Source organism: Uloborus diversus, chromosome 4 (assembly GCF_026930045.1).
Source record: "Uloborus diversus isolate 005 chromosome 4, Udiv.v.3.1, whole genome shotgun sequence".
Classification (NCBI taxonomy): domain Eukaryota; kingdom Metazoa; phylum Arthropoda; class Arachnida; order Araneae; family Uloboridae; genus Uloborus; species Uloborus diversus.
Genome location: NC_072734.1, coordinates 139247715 through 139265604, shown reverse-complemented (window position 1 = coordinate 139265604; position 17890 = coordinate 139247715). Strand labels below are relative to the sequence as shown.

General features: G+C 36.3%; 1 protein-coding gene across 1 annotated transcript in view; it reads left to right on the top strand.

Moving 5' to 3' along the window:
• LOC129220860 (collagen alpha-1(I) chain-like) overlaps nt 1–17890 on the top strand; it is a 176440-nt gene that overhangs the window by 19470 nt on the left and 139080 nt on the right. The window contains exons 3-4 of the mRNA XM_054855291.1: nt 229–315; nt 2362–2420. Coding sequence (XP_054711266.1) covers nt 229–315; nt 2362–2420 — 146 coding nt within the window. The remainder of the gene's footprint in view (nt 1–228; nt 316–2361; nt 2421–17890) is intronic.

Below are 17890 nucleotides of genomic sequence, written 5' to 3'. Positions count from 1 at the left end.
CCCTCCTACACAGTTCTGTTTGACGAAAAAGAGTAAAGCCCGTGCTCTTATTCATCAAAATATGTCTTAAAAGAAAGGATATGTTGAAGGTAATTAAACATTTCATGTGGGTTTAAGCCGCCCACCTACCTTGTTCGTTTTCTTTTCTTTGCTTTGATTTGCTTGTTTTTTCTTTAGTTCTTCTTCATTTATCTTTCTATTCTGTTTGCTTTTATATTTATTTTGCAGCAGCTGTTTTGATGTCGTTTGCTTTTGCAGGTCCACCCCCATTGATAACTCCTCCTCCCCCTGGTCCTGGATATCTTGGCATTGAAAGTAAGTCAGGGTGGTATTGCCTGCCAAACATGATTTACGGAGCAAATAAATCACGTGATGAAATGGCAAATTTTGAAATTGATATGTAATGCACTTCAGCTATTAAATTAAGTTACAGTTGTTATCATAGATGTAATAAATAAAGCAAAATTCCAAAGGTGAAATGTTGCACTTATTTGTGCTTAAAGATTATGGTTAAGATTATGGTTAAGATTATGGTTAGTTCAAGATATCGTTTTTACCCATTGATCTGTACTTGCTTTGTACCATTAGCATTGCACCAACTGAGACAAAAGTAGACGTGCAATGCAACTTTTCTCTACCATTAACAACTTTCCACTGACATTCAGTTTTCAAAAAGATTTTCAACTCCAGGACGAGAGGAGGGTGCTGACCCCCATCACTTTGCTGCTCTGTATACTGGCAAGAATCAGCTATGCCACCGAGAGTCAAGGAGGCTGGCTGCCTTGTTATTTTGGTTACCGGTGCCCCCTCCACCAGATAACTTGTCAACCGCAACGATTCCGATCCCTTATTTTCCGACTAGGCGGACATGGCCTCTTGTCGGCCCTGGGAGTTAGCGTGTTGTGGAACTCTATAGCTGTTACACCATACAGTTACCACATTAGGGAAACTAATTATTTTGAGACCCCTCTTTCAGTGTCATCCTATCGTCCTCTCATCCAAAACCCAATTGCATGAACCCGTGTTTTCCTATATTTTCTGAAATTTATTTTTGAAACAATAAATCCTGATTTTTTTTTCAATGTCCTTTTTTCCCCCCACTATGTCATGTTATTGAAAGTCATTTTCAATGGCACATTTTCCATAATCTTACAGTGAGTTTTAACTTCATAATATCTGCATCTTAGAGCCAGATGGACGTAAGTCGCAATATGATAATTTTACAGGGGAGAGGAAAAACTTTTTCTGGAGCGCGCGAAGGATGAGACATGTGCTCTTTTAACCCTGGTAAAACTTTGAAAAATATTGGTTGTTGATAATTGCGTTCACATGGCTCTCGATGCGGAATAGTCTTCTACATACAATACACTAATAAACGGAAATTCGCAATTTTTGGACTTACGTCAGCCTGACTCTGAGATACAGATCTTTCCTTTCATTTAGTTATTCTGCTGTGGGAAGGTAAAGCGCAGCTTCTGCAGAAATTAGGTTTTGGGATAATTAATGCAACGCGTTTTGGATTCTATACTAACAATACAGAAAGGTTGGAACTTGTCTTTTTTTTTCTTTTTTTTTTTCGTGCTTTATTTTCAACGGAAACCAAATAATCAAGCTTGTAAATAAAAACAAAAGTACAATCGATGACAAAAATACAAAAAAAAAAAAAAAATGAAAAATGTGTAGTTACTGCGCTTTACCTTCCCACGGCTGCATTACTTTTTATTATAACTCACCTTCACTACGATTGCTAGATGCAAATAACTAAGATCCCTTGTTTTCAAGATTTTCAAAGCGTTGTGTACCGCATCTTCGACATCGTGCAAGATGGAGCTACATGGTGCAAATCAGACGCGCATACTAAAGTTGGGAAGAGATTTTTTCGTGCAGCATGAGCTTACTAAAATAATCAAAGCAAAATATTTAATAATGAAGTGAAACAATAAGTACCTTTGGACTAAAACAGCTCTCAGAAATTATTTTATGCACCCTTGTTGGTAGAAAAATCATAGCTTTCGCAGGATTAGATTGAGCGTGGGAAACGTAAATTAGACAAGTTGAGAAATTTCTGAATGCTTGCTTTGTAGCCGAAACTGCGACTTATATTCAGAACTGCTGTAGTTTTATCCAAGGCTGCTCTATTTCATCATTAATGTATGAAAATGTTTCAATTCAGTTTGAGAAATTCTTAACACGAAATAAAACTGCTATGAACATGAATATTGTGATCAAAGAAATGCAATGAGCTAAATAAGAATAATATTCCTTGATTAAAGATTATTATCTGAAGCTATCAACGAAAATATTTGTTCGGACTGACAGTATTTTTTTCTTTTTTAACATTAAGTGTTTTATTCTTTTTAGGAACTACGGTGAAAGGTCAAAAAGGCAGAGCAGGAAGACATGGAAAACCTGGATCTAAGGTAAAAAATTGTGCACAAAAAAAGACACTTCAGTTTAGAGTTTAGACTAATAATGTTAGATTGAAAACAAAAGTTAAGCTGCAAACAATATTTTTTAGATGTCTTTCTACTAAGTCAGCACCACGGAGCCACGGACATCATGCTTTATGCACGCAATTTTAACGGAAAATATTTGAGTAGTTTTGGCTCACAATGTGCTGGTTTGCACTTGATACTAGAAGGCTCCAAACAGTTGTTAAAACTTTAAATTCGAAAGTTTTCTGAGGGTTATTTTTGTTCATGTTTGTGTTTCTTAATTGTAAACCTTCACATTGTGCACTAAAATTATAAGAAAAATCTCGACCTGTTTTATGATTAAAAAAATTGCTCTAGCATTATGTTCGTGTTAGTGTTTCTTAGTTGTAAACCTTCATATTGTGTATTAAAATTACAAGAAAAATTTCCACATATTTTATGATTTAAAAAAAAATGCTCTAGCATTATGTTTTCTTTTAAAAAACACTCTGATTAATTTCGTTGGTTTAGGGAGAAGTAGGATCAATGACGGCAAAAGAACTATTGAAACTACAACCGAAGCTAAAAGGCGATAGAGGAGATCCCGGACCTCCTGGATTGCCGGGACCTCCTGGAATTCCAGGAGAAAAGGTAAGATGAAATTTTCTTGTTATGCCTGTTTTAGTATAAATTAAAATGCATTGACAAAAAAATTGCAGCATTAGCAACTAAAGAAAAACTGTGTCGTATAAAAAAGTGTTTTTATAGTTTTTCCTAGTTTTTAACAAAAAAAGAATCACAAAAACCAATAAATAGAACAGTGCAATAAATTAATTTTACATGTGACTGATGTGCGAAATTAATATCTATCCCAAATGTATTTTTCGTGCTCTTAAGTGAAACCAATTTTCCTTCTAATTCATCACTTTCGTTTTGCAGCTCAAAGTGTAACTTCATTAGTTGTGTCTGCAGTAGAAACCACCGACACTCACGATTGAAAGATTCCATCTGCTTTTGTAACGATTATCGTGACAGCAGAATGCTATAACATCGCTTCCATCAATCATGTCTTTGTGTTATTTGGAAACGTTGGATATGGGAAAATATTAAGGAAGGTTGGATATGGGATTATTATTAAAACTCCATATAGATACTAGGAATCGTTACTTCGCCATAAACATACGTGCAAAGGCTAAATATTGCAAACCACGATAACAAATAGTAAATAAAGCTCAAAATCTTTTCACCTTGTACTGGTTTGATCTTCTATCACATGTTCCCTGATGGACTATGAATCGACTGATGCACATTATTAATTTTCAAACAACTCCAAAACGTATAAATATATGTTACACTTTAGACAATTAAACGAAACTCCAATAATTTCATTTCATCACTGTCGCCAATCGCCACAACACCGTTTTTAACCGTCCGTCATCCAGGCCCGTCATCAAAAATTTCAGGGGGGAGGCAAAGAATTTGTATTCCATACTTTTTATGGGGAAAAAGCAACAAATTGCATACAAAAATGCATAACTACATTATGTCTCTAAGATCCAGGGGGTGAGGGATCGCCCATATGTCGAGCCTAACGCCATCCTGCTGTTTTTTTTTTTTTTTACTAATTAATATTGCGGCCAATCTTGGTGAAATAACTGTGGAGATACATTGTTTAAATTCATCACACAATTTTTCCAAATATTTTACGCACAACTCTAACATTAAAGTCTCTAAACGTAGTCGCTGTATTATTTAGATGATTCTTATTTATCTCAGTAGATATCTCAAAAGAATATACAATTTTTAATAGGGTTTAAAAAAAAAACAAGAATTGATTATAAAGACATTCGAACTTTCCATTGATGGTCAGGGTGCCATTTCGAAAAGCGTATTCCGAGGTATGAATAAAATTTTTTGACTGTTTTTGATAGCTTATGCTATGTACATTTCAGATCCGATTGATGCCACTTTGCCAGAGTTGAGCATTTTGAGTAATTCAAGATGGCATCCAAGATGGCGCCCAAAACATTGAAAATTTTGTTATGAAGCAACATTAACTTTTAATATATTATTATGCGGTCGAACCCGCTATAGTAGACCGTCTGCGTACCCAGGGTTGTCCTAAAAAATGATTGTGACTGGGCGAGTATTCTTCGAACCCCCCCCCCCCCACGCCAAACACTTTTTTATGGAGTAAGATGAACATTTAAAGGTCTTCTTTTAAAACCCCGAAAATCGCATTAACAAGCTGTTTAGGACTTGTAATCGTGTGATAGAAAAGTACCGAACGTTATCATAACTGAATTTTTAAACGTAGTTGAACAAGTAATCTTAAATGTATGTGTATCTTACGAAAGCAAATCTAATGTTTAAGCATTTAAAAAATTATTTTTGATAAAAAAAATAATAATAATGATAATAATATTTTAAAAACTAAATTACAATGCTTCAAAAATTTAGTTTACGGCCTCTTCTCATATTTTAGTGCCCGGGCGCATCGCCCGGCTCGCCCATCTCTTCCGACGGCCGTGTGTGCACCCAGCAGTAAGTCCACTAAAACAGATGGTTTACTATAACCAAATCAGACCTTATTTTCAGTGGAAAATGTTTTGCGTTTTACAGAATTAAAAATTTATACATATATTGTCTGAAATCGATTCTAAGATATTGAAGAGAGTAACTGTAAAAATGGGGAAATTCATAGACTGTTTTACTTTCCGATTTTCAAGGGTTGATTTTAGGGAACAAAGGGTTCTGACAAATTGCCTTTACTCAAAGAAAGTAACAGAAGAATCAGTCGTGATGTTGTACATAGGGAGAAGTTAAGGAGAAAACTGGAATTGTGTATACAGTCTTTAAATCCATCAGAGCATCATCAAGGATTGGTAAACATTGTATCTGGAAAAATTGTAGCAGTTAAATCAGTTAATGTGGACAAAGCTTATGAAATGGCTAAGATAGCTGTACATAATTTTCAAGAAAGTCTCCCAAGTGGATTTCATGTAAGTCAAAAAAAAATGTTGTACGCATGTATGAGGATAAAGAGAGTGGCAAAATTCCAATCGCGTTACAGATGGACGCTTCTCTTTTTTTATTCCAAAATCATTGCTCTCCAAGCAAACAGAGATATAAAAATGACTGATGTCTTGAAATACAAACTTTCTTTTGTTCCTCCATCTATGTTTAAAGACGATGGAAACGTGAGAGAGGTTGTTGGTGTGTCTAATTTAATGAACACTATGAGTGTGTCGCAATCTAATAGAAGAAGTAAGCCACCGACACTAATAATCGTTGACGGTTGTACTTTACTGTGGGTTGTACAATGGCCTGTAGGAGGTTCTGTGTATAATTTCCTGAAAAATTTCCTTGAAAAATCACTGACATGTTGAAAGATGCTCATGTCCACCTGGTATTTGACAGGTACTATGACCACAGCATCAAGAATGCAACAAGAGCCAGTAGTGGGAAGAAAGTATCAAGGAAGTTTGTACTAACTGAAACGACACCACTTCCCCCACAAAATATGACGCTGTCCAATAATGACAACACGCACTAGCTGATACAGCTTTTATGCAACTACATTTCTAAAAATGTTTTTAATGTCTCATTTGAAGACCGTTTGGTTGTTAATGGACAAAATACTAAGCCATTTCATAGGGACAACCTCAGTCAGAGAACTGATTTAAAAATAAAACACGAAGAAGCAGACATTGTAATGATGCAGCAGCTAGCATCTGAAACTATAATGAAAGAAAATTAAACTATTCATGGTATATGTGACGACACTGATGTATTCGTGTTACTGTTATACTTCTACCATCGATTAGGTATGAAAAATTAAGTCTGTACGGTATCGTTAAAACCTGGAAGGGTATCAGTAGACATCAAAGAAACAGTTGCAAAATACAAGGATATAATTTTAAGTTTGCCGGCTGCTCATGCCCTGTCTGGCTGTGATTCTGTTGCTTCATTCTATGGGATAGGGGAAAAATATTTCTGAAGTGTCTTCAGGCTGGTAAACAGTTACGAAAATTGCGTCATAAAGAGAGTTGTATGACAGAGGTAATTAAAGAATGCACAGCATTTATTGCTTCTTGTTATGGTGTTGCAGGTGCTACTGACATGACAGAAGTAAGAATTTCTCTTTGGGCAAAAAAAAAAATATTACAAGCACAGCTACGAGCTCCTTCGTTTGCTTCAATACCACTCACTAGGAACTGCTTTGCCGAAAATGTAAAACGGGTTTATTTTCAAACTATTTTGTGGTTATCTGCAAACAGTCCATTATTTCTTCACCCAGATCCAACATCATTTGTTTGGCAAAAAGATGAAATCAACAAAGAGTTTTTTCCCATTGCCATTCCACAAAATACTCCAATTGCTCCAGACTACATTATAGCAATGACGAAGTGTTCATGCCGATCTGAACAATCCTGCATAACTATGAGATGTAGCTGTAGGGCAAATAATATTTCATGTAGTATAATGTATCAATGCTTACATGAAGGGGAAAGGTGCTGCAATCCAAATACCAATATAGCTCGCATTGTAAATGAAAAAGACTCTGAAGAAGAATTTTAGCTGGATTTGTACTATACAACTATGTAACCTTAAGCTCAGGTAACAGTATCATATATATCTGTTTTATATCAACTTCAGTACTATTTTTTAAACTGCAACTTTAGAAACTAATCCTTAATGTTCACATTTGAACTATAGTTTCTCTTGATTTCTTATTCAAAACATTGCAATATATTTTTGTCAACTTGATTCAATAAAGCTTTGAGTCAACACTTTTGCATGCATTTTTCACCAAAAAGGACGTTGTATTCTGATTTCTCGACCTAAAAAACATTTAAAAGATATATCACATGATAAAATCACTCCAAAACTAGATTTTCACCTTTTTGAGCACCATCTTGGACGCCATCTTGAATTACTCATATTTCTCAAATCTAGTAGAGTGGCATCAATCGGATATAAAATCTACACAACATAAGCATTCAAAAACAGTGAAAAAATTTTATTCATACCTCAAAACAAGGTTACCCAATTTTTGAGCACTTGGCGCCCAGACTATGATCCTTAAGCATCTTTTCACTACATTTTACAACCTTTTTACATCACTTTTTAAAACTTTTTTACATCTTGTCTTAATTGATGACTTTTCTGATTGCGAATCATAAGTCTTGCCCAGAGAAATCCAGTCCAGTATTTCTGATCCAAATGAAAATAAAAAAAGGAGGGGAAAACACTTTATGTTACACATGGTCTCTATTTCTAAAAATAATGGAACAACAATTTAAAGAAAAAATTTCAAACTGAAAATACAGTATAAAACTTTACTATGTAATTTGATAATTAAAACTGAGAAACATTCTTTTCCAGGGTGAATGCGTTTTCCCTCCTTTCAGAGGCAGTCCCGGTTCAGAACTTTGGAACGAAGGTGATTTTGGTTCAGGAGATGACCAGGTAATTAATTCATTTTAAAAACTGTTACTCTCAGTAACATGAAACAATTCTTCATTTAATTTTCAAATTTAAGAAACATAATTTCTTTCATGTAGTTTCAATTACATTTCTGTTACAATGAATTTACATCAGAGCACTTTAATCTGCAAGTTTAGCGCATTGTTAGCCGGATGAGTTAATTTACTCATCCGACTATCAACAACCATCAAAGACCTCAATCTCTCAAATTATTACGGTTTTCAGAGAAATGCAAAGAACGTGGACTTTGCTAGTGGGGTGATTTACTACGTTACTCTTCTGTATGCAGAAAGTTTGGAACTTTGACCTTTGGAGAAAAAAATGTGTAGTTGAAAGAGTTTTGCTTGGTTTCTAAACGTTCAAAATATATCTTGTTCTTTTATTATACAACATTTTGTACTATCAGTAATTTTAAAACTCGTTTCTCAAGGACGTTTGTAACACGCCTTACTATTTTCCTATTAATCTTATTTTTATTATTGTTATTAATTTTTCGAAATATTCAGAAATACTTGCGTTAAAGAAGGAATGAATACAAAATGTGTTTATTATTCTGTAATGTAATTATTGGATTTCATTTCTAAAAATCTGCATATATTTTAATTTGCTGTAAAGAAAAAACAAAACTAAAGTTTTGACTGGTGTTAAATTGCAAGTGCACTTACAATCTATTTACAATTCCAATGGATTATATAATTCGCTTATCAGTTACATTCTCGACACTGTTGGTAACTAGTCTAAGCTTTTTTTTTTCTTTTTTTTTTTTCAGAATTTAAATTTTTGCCGATAGAACTTTAAAAAATTCTTTGTGATACAAAAGTTTTTTTTGTGTGCGTGTGTTTATAAAAACCTCGTTTATTTATTAATTTCTTCTGTGTTGTTCTCTCCATATTTCTCTTTCTTCTTTTTTTTTAAATAATGTAAAATATTATAGCACCTTTCACAAGTCAATGATGTAAAATTTTGGGGGAAATTCTGCAGTAGCAATAGGTTACCAACTGCATTTTCAAGTTATTTCTCCCCAAAGATAACATCCTCAGGATCAAACTACTTTCATAAACCCTTTCGCTTCTCGGTCTGAAGGGTAACTATAACTTTCTTAGGAATGCATTCTATAGAATCAAACTTCCTTCATAATATTTTTCTTTTTATTACTGTGAATGTCTAATACTATTTTTCTGTTGATATTTCTTCGAATCACTTATCTTCCAAATGAAATCCAAAACAGAAAAATCCTCTTTCATAACCCTTTCTCGATCTGAATACTGTACAATAGGGAACAATTTCTCATGCCCAAGGGATGTCTCAAAAATTCATTCCAAGAGTAAAACTTCTTTGATGATTTTTTTTCCATTATTGCTCTCATAAGTTTGGTGTTGTTTTTGAAAGTTAAAAAGAAAATTTTGCAGAAGAAAAAGTTGTCTTTATTTTGTACAAAATCATAATTCAATTCCGAAAGTTATCAAAGAATTATAAGTGAGATCAAAAGTAGGTAGTGACAAAACATAGCAGCATTATTTTAAATAAGTTAATGGCCTTAACTGTTGATTTTTAAAAATATATCGCTGAAAAAATTGCTCGTGTTATGCTTCTATCAGGACACGTAGCATTTTTATTTATTCACTAGTTGCGTCACCCGATGCTGCACGGTCTACCTAGAAAATAAAAGTTGTCAAGTGACGCATATTCAACAATCATCTTAAATTTAAAAAAAAAAAAATTGGGGGGAGGGGAGTCCTTTGCAATTACGATATAGTAAATCAGCCACTGGATATTATTGCACTTTTTTCGATCATATCTAGCTGTTCGGATTTCTTTTAAACTGTTTTCAAATACAGTCGAACCCGCTTAATGGAATAGCCATTTTGCCACGAAAAAATATTCTAATAAGCGGGATATTCCATTAACCGGGATCAAAATAACACATTTCATTGGTTTGGTACATTGAAAATATATTACAATAAGCGGGATGTTCTATTAACCGATATTCTAATAAGCGGGCTCGACTGTATACACTGCTCGATATTGAAAATGCAACACCAAGAAGGAGTGTTCAGAAATTTGTGCAAATTTTAGAGTAGACGTACATCACTGAGTTATGTAAAGCATTGGTTTCCTAGGAGCGAATCGCCGACCTTCGGCGTTTCTTCTCGCCGAGAGTAAAACTTGATTCTTCTGCGCATGCGCGCCCGAGCTAAATCGACGTCGTGAGTGGCCACGCCGGAATCACTTGACTTTGATTTCAGCGTCACGCCGAGTAGCGACGCCAAAGCTCGGTGATTTCGCTTCTAGGAAACCAGGGCTTAAATGATGTGAAATGCGCAGCTCTCCGACGCACGTGAGGTAAGATATGAGGGAAGGAACTTGCAGAATGAGCAATATTCGTGTCGTCATTTCTGACTGTAGAATTCTCGAAGAAATTTTGTTTTTGTCTTGGAGGATACGTATAACACGAGAGAATGCCAGGCCGCCGTCAACGAAGGTACTTCCAGCAGATAGACGATTTTACGAGGGGTATGGTGATCAGACTGAAAAAAAGAGGTTGGTCCGTACGTCAAATCGCAGCTGATACCCACATGGATACGAGCACGGTGCATCGGCTGTGCCGAAGATGGTTGGAACAACGAAATGTGGCAAGATTGAGGATTGCAGGGGCAGCCAGTGTGACGTCAGAACGCGTGGATCGACGCATCCACCGACAAGCTGAAGCATACCCACAGGTCACTTGTTCCTCGATTTTGCAGCAGGTGCAAGATACCCAGAATGTTCCCGTGTCAACCAGAACCATTTCCCGTGTTTGGTCGCACGTGGTCTGCAATCACGGCGTCCGCTAAGAAGACTGCCAATGACCCCACAACATAGACAGCAACGTTTAGTATGGTGCCGGACTAGAGCGACGTGGATGACAGAATGGCAAAATGTCGTGTTCTCAGATGAATCCCGCTTCTATTTATCCAGTGATAGTCGCCGCATACGTGTGTGGCGTCGACGTGGAGACAGATCTAATCCGGCAGTAACTGTGGAACGTCCCACCGCACGACAACGTGGCATAATGGTTGGGGCGCAATTGCGTACAATTCCATATCACCTCTAGTTCGTATTCAGGGCGCTATGACGGCCCAACGATACTTGGGTAATGTACTGCCGGTGGCAATCTCTTGCCTTCACGGGCTACCTAATGCAATTTTTCAGCAGGATAACGCGCGACCACACACTGCTTGCACTGCCAACATGCTTTCCAAGGCACACAGATGCTTCCCTGGCCACCATACTCTCCTGACCTGTCACCAATCGAACATGTGTGGGATGTGATTGGACGCCGTTTGCAGACTCTGTCCCTGCCTCGTTCAGAAGACGAACTGTGGCAAATGGTTAAAAGGGAATGGCCGAATGGAGAGCTATCCCTCTGGACACCATCCGCACCCTTATTGACTCGATGCCTAGACGTGTTTCTTCGTGTATCGCGGTGGTCCTATATCCTACTGAGCCGACGCCGTTCTCGCTCTGTATTCTGCCTATCATTTTGAAATTAAGATCATTTATTATTCCTTGCTGTCTCTGTCTTTTTCCAAATTTCATCACTTTTTGACCATTTTTTCTTGATGTTGCATTTTCAATGTCGAGCAGTGTAAGTGCACAAGGTGGTTTGTCGTTTTGTTGAAATTGAAGTAACAAATTGTTTTCGCTTTAAAAAAATCCTTCTGTAGGATCCACGCGACAGAGTATCTGGAACTCGTCACCAAGTTGGAGATGCGTGTGTTTGCAACATATCTTTGAAACAATTAGGAAATATCAGAACCATCAAAGGAAGGCACGGGCTGCCTGGACCGAAAGGAGAGCCTGTAAGTACTGTACCTGTACTATTTACAAATTTGACTGTATTTTTTACTATTTAATTGTTTTTTGGGAGCCTCTGTAGCTCTGTCACAGAAGCTTCGTCTTCTAAGCCGGAGGTTGTGGCTGGTACCCCTGGGTGATATTCCCTTTTGTTGTGTTTTAAATCTTTCCTGTGTGAGTGTCCGGACGCAAGGTGCTTTGTACGCAGTCCTCTAAGTATGTGAAGTTGTATAACTTCTGTATAAATAAAATGTGCTTTCATGGACTACAATCAGTTTAACATACATCGAATGTTTTTAGCACAATTTCTGTTCATTGGTGTTTTTTTTTCCTCTTGTGCGAATGCTTTTCTTATTACAGATCATCATGCGTTGTTCTTATTCTTACTGAACAGATCAACTAATTATCTTTTTTTTTTCTTTATGATGGAAATAATTTGTAGCATAATTTCTAGAAAAATTGCAAATTACCTAAATAAAACAAAATTTAAAAAATCATGCATTTTAATAATCAGTAAAAATAAATAAATAAATGAGTAAAAATAAAAAGACAGCTTTTTTTGGAAATTATTTGCCATTCAGAGAGCACACGACAAAAAGCTTTTCTGAGAGTTCCCATGCTCTAACTACCAAACGGCACGACCTTGAGGGTCACAGATCTGGATGAAATTCTGGATTAGGTCAGTTCGCGCTAGATATGAACCCCGGTAAAACGGTTTGACTGCGTAGGTCCTAGTTCGGCTTCAACGGGGGTCCAAAGTTGTTGTTTGAGTCCAGAAAAGCAATGGTTTTTTTAACCCTTTTCTTGCATTTGCATTGCAGTATGAGCCAATTAATGCATTCACAACATAGAATAAATCTCCCCCATCCGTCGTTGTACTGACTAGAAACGCTGAATATATTGGAAGGGTAGATATTGTCCCAAAGTTTCAAATTCCAGTGAAAACGCCGTTTTAATTCTGGAGTGGTTTATATTAGTTTGGTTCAGACGACAAAAACTTGGGAGTCACGAATCTGGATAAACTTCTGAATTTAGGTCAATTCGTACTCGACATGAGCCCAGTTAAAATCGTTTGAATGCATAGGCTCGAGTTTGGCTGCAAGGAGGATCTAAATTTGCATGCTTGACTCTAGAACTGCGATAGCGTTTTCTTTGGAATTTGAAATGTTTGCACCATATTTGCTCTCTTAACATCTGTCGCGGCTCTTGTCAGTACAACGTAGGGGCGGTGAAATTTATTCTATACTGTGAATTTCATTCAGTTGGGCGATACTGCAATGCAATATCAAGAAAAGAGTGAAAAGACGGAAAAAAATTAATTTGAATTTTGTCATCTTGAATTCAAAATATGTTTTTCGCAATCACGAGTGTGTGTGTATATGTAAGCGTGTGTGTTTGTGTGTGGGGGATATGTGTGTGTGTGTAGGCATGTGTGCTTGTGTCTGTGTGCAGGCATGAGTGTGTGGGTAGTTGTGTGTGTGGGGGGGGTATGTGTATGTGTGTGTAAGCATATGTGTTTGTGTCTGTGTGAAGGCATGAGTGTGTGGGTAGTTGTGTGTATGTGAGTGTGTGTGTGTGTTTGTATGTGTGTGTGTTTGTGTGTGTATGTGTTTGTGTATGTGTGTGGGTGTATATATGTATATGTGTGTAGGTGCGTGTATGTATGCGCGTAAGTGTAGGATATTGACGAAACCTGGAGACGGTTTTCGCTAGAGGTGCAGCATCGTGAGGACCCGGTCGACGGTGATGCTGTGGAGGGTGGCGGTGGGAAAAAATGATAGGACATCAAAAACAGTCAAATGAAAGCAATAAGCAATCGTGATTGCTCAAAAATAAGGTTAATTTTAATGGAAAAAACATTGCTTTCTGGTACTGAACTAGAAGCTTCGGACCCCCATTAAGACCGAACTAGGACCTATGCAGTTAAACCACTTTAGGAGGGCTCATATCTAGTGGGATTTGCCCTAAATCTAGAATTTCGTCCAGATCCGTGACCCACAAGTTCGTGCGGTTTGGTAGTAAGTTTTTCCTTCCTTTTACGACATGAATCAAAATAAAAATTCCCGTTATATTTAATTCATAAAACAATATACTCCCCTTGATTTCTGGCAATTATGGAAGTTTTCAAGGGCGTATATAAGGAAAGGACTGAGGGAGCCCGGGCCCCCTCCAAAATGTGGGAAAAAAAACTTAAATAAGGGTTGTTATTTTTGGTTTTAGTTACTCACAAATAATTTCCAAACTTTTAGCTACAAAAATGAATAAATAAATATGATAGTGATAATAATAAATATAATGCGTTAGAGCAGAGATTTCCGAACTGGGTGCCGCAGGTAGGAGGTGAAGGGGTGCCGCCAAGCGCCCATGGTAACACTAATACGTATGTATATAAAACTAGACTAGGATGCCGTGAGAAAGTTCTAATTCTTCAAAGGGTGCCGTGTATCGCTAAAGTTTGGGAACCCTGCTTTAGATAGCACCAGGATATGGTGTTCAGAAGGTGCTGGAGGATCCGTAGCCTGTTCTCCAGAAAAAAAAAACGGGTCTTGGGAAAGCGAAGTTATTTCAACAAAAAGAAAAGCAAATAATGTTGAGGAAAAAATCTCAATTCTTTCAAAAAAAAAATCTTTAAATTAAAAAAAAATTAACAGATGCAGTTAATTGCTTAGCAATTTAAATTCCTCTCTCTTTCACCCCCCCCCCCTTTTTTTTCAAAATGATTCTCTCCTTAACTCTTGATCCCTAAAAGAAAATTAAAATGAGTTTTAGTTGTTCGGTCGGAGTAATAATGGAAATTGGTGTCCTAAAAACGCATTTATTTAGGCGTTTTTCGGGCATCAATTTCAAAACATTTCTGGAGGAGGATCCCCGAACCAACATCCTTTCACTGAGGTTACTATGAAAAATAGTCTGCAATTATGCCTTAAAGATTTCCATTTTGAAAAGTTTCAGAGGAAGATCCCTAAAACCGCTCCTTACCACTAAACGTCTGTAAAGATGACTTGAAATAGCATTGTACCTTTCAGAGAAGGATTCTCGAACTCCTTCTTACTTCCAAAGATTGCCTAATGTTGGGGAAAAATCTGAATTGCTTTTGAAAAGAACCTTAAAATAAAAAATGATCAAAAGTTACTGATGACTATTGATCACGTCCAACACTTTCTATTCTTTTCAGCCCCCCCCCCCCCCAATTTTTCCCTTTTTTTTTCCTAGTTGATCAAAGACAAGAAAGTCTTCAAAATGCTACACTTCGAAATCCCTCCACCCACTAAAACGATTAAAGAGCATCTCCAACCTCGTTTTCAGGGCTACAATGTCGAAAAATTTCCAAGGGACAACTACCAAACGCTCTGCTTTCTGAAAGCATCGAAAATTGTTTAAGATTGCCTTTAATGGAGCTTCAATTTTGAAAAATGGCCGAACCCCCTAACGTTACCAAATATGGTCCACAGACGCTTTTAATTTAACTTTTATTACGAAAATATTTCGGACGAGGGTCTGACTCCTCCTATCTGAAATCTGACAAGGAAAAAAACTACAATTTTGGAAAATTCAAAATGGAGAGTGTTTAAATCCCTCCACCTAGTATTACTGAACATGTGTTTAAAACTTCGCTTTTTAGGACTTTAATTTCAAAATAGTTTTTTGGGACTGTCCCAGAACCGCCCTGCCCGTAACATCATCGGCGTTTTTAGAACTTCTATTTCGAAAAATTGGGCGGAGGAGTGAGGGATTTCGCTCTATTCAAAAAAAAAATCAATAGGGGGCAATTTCAAAAAGTCCTATTCTTTTCATTACACTAACGTCAACAAATCCAGCCTATAATGGCGTTTTTAAGATTTTAATTTCTAAAAACTTCCGCAGAAGACACCGAATTTTTCCTCCCCTTAGCATCACCAGAGACTGTCTAAAACTGCGTTCTTATTACTATAATTTCAAAACATTTCCGGGGGAGAACACCCTGACACCCCCCCCCCCCCCTCCCCACCAGAAGCGATTATTTCTCGAGTGTGCCCTCCTAAAACTATTATTTGGTTGCGCCACTCGATGACAAACCTTATATAAAGTTCTTGCCCCACCTAAAAAAAATGAGAACATCAGGGCACTATTGCTCCCCCCCCCCCAAAAAAATTACAAAAAATAAAATAGGGGGAGCTAATCTTGGTTATATGGGCCCCCTCCAAAATAAAAACATATATACGCCACTGGAAGCTTGGATTCTCAAAAAATTTACATTATCTTTATTAAAAAAAATAGCAGATCTTTCTTCTCGATGATTTTATTCGCGTTAATTAAAACTGAGCTCGTGGCAGACGATAAATTTCCGATTTATTGTTGATATGTTTCGACTTAAAAATGCTTATAACTTTTCTCCTGGTGTAACTACAGACTTGGTTTTTTTTTTTTTTAAATTCGAAGGTAGTCTTCAGGAGTATTTTTCGCCGGTTTTCGGATGAGACTGAAGTAAAAAATAAAACGGATAATTATTTCGGGTAAAAAGAGTCATTTAGTGCCATTTTCGGGTCCTAAAATTAAAACTCGACCGGTTCAGTTCTTTTTGGCGTTCGAATCCTCCCCCCCCCCCCCACGTTCCTTCTCTGGTGCCCGAGTACCTCCCTGCTAAATTCGGTAGAAATCCGACGTAAATTGTGGATTTTTACAGGAAACATACACATACAGTGGCTCCCAAAAGTCTTCGTACACCTACGACTTTCAACGAAATAGGCCCCAATCAATTGGTTAGAATTAATATTTCGGAATAGGTATTTAATTATAAGATCTATGATCAATTTTTAACAAAACTACATGAAAAGTTTTTGAAAAATATTGAAACTTAATTTTTTAAAAATCAAAAATCAAAAAGTGCCGGAAATTTTATCTCACAAAAGTCTTCGTACACTTTATAAAATGTCTATATATTACTGAATAATCTAACTTTTGATTAAGTTATTAATTAGTAGAATACCATACTGTATTCATAACACCTTTTAAACGTCTGGGAATAGATTTCATTCTTTTTCTTTCTTTTTTTTGCGTAATTTCTGAGTAAGTGTTCTACCACACTTCGAGTCTTTTTGTTTCTAGCTCTATTTTCGTTTTAAAGCTCTATTTTCGTAATCTAGCCTCCAGATATCTCTAAATACGTTACATTAAGTTAAAATCTGGAGATTTAGGGGGTATTTTCTAAATTTTAGGACAATTTTCGTGGCACTAGATGCAAATGTTGAAAACCGTGTGCTTCTTATCGTTGTCTTGATAAAAAACAAAGTTGTTTCCAATAACCAAATTTTTGGCTAAGAGTTCAAAATTGGTTTTTAAAATATTTAAAGGAACAGCATGATTCATTATTTCATCAAAAAATTACAAACTACCAAGTCCTGATGCTGATATGCACCCTCACACTAGAACACCTCCACCGTCCTGATTAACTGATCCAAATAAGTTCTTAAGATTAAGTGCCTAATTTTTTCTTCTACTTACAGTTATACAACAATTTAACCTAAAATGTTGAATTTATTTTTTATCTGTAAGTAAGACGTAATTGTAAAACGTTTTTAGCTTATTTATAAGTGATTTTGCGACGAAAAGCGTAAGCTTTCTGTTTTTCCGCACGACCAAGAAAATTTCTGCGGGAAGAGTTCCCATTTGATCCAGCTAATCACAGAACTTGGCGAACAATTTTAGGTGAAAAATTAGATGTAATATGTTTCATTTAACTCTGCAGAAACGTTTACAGCACTCAAATGTGTATTTTTCATAATTTTTTTAACTTTAAATCTCCGATCACGTTTTGTCAACTTTGCCGGTTGACCTTTTCTTACCTTGTTTTCGGTCCGATTCCTTTCTTTAAAGCATTTTATCAAGCACTTTACTATACAAACAAATAAATTAACTAATTTAGAGACATTTCAAAGCAATTTACCGCTACTGTGGGAAAAATTCAAATTTTGAATGGTGTTTGCGGTTTTTTACGAATACCAGCCATTTTACACTAATAAGCACAATATTTTTAAGGAATAAATAAACAAAAAATTAAAGCCAAATGACTTAAAAGGGTCAACACAATGCAAAAACATTAATAAAATTGCATGTGATAATTTTAATTATGAATTTATTCGAAAATATTTAAGTGTACGATGACTTTTGTG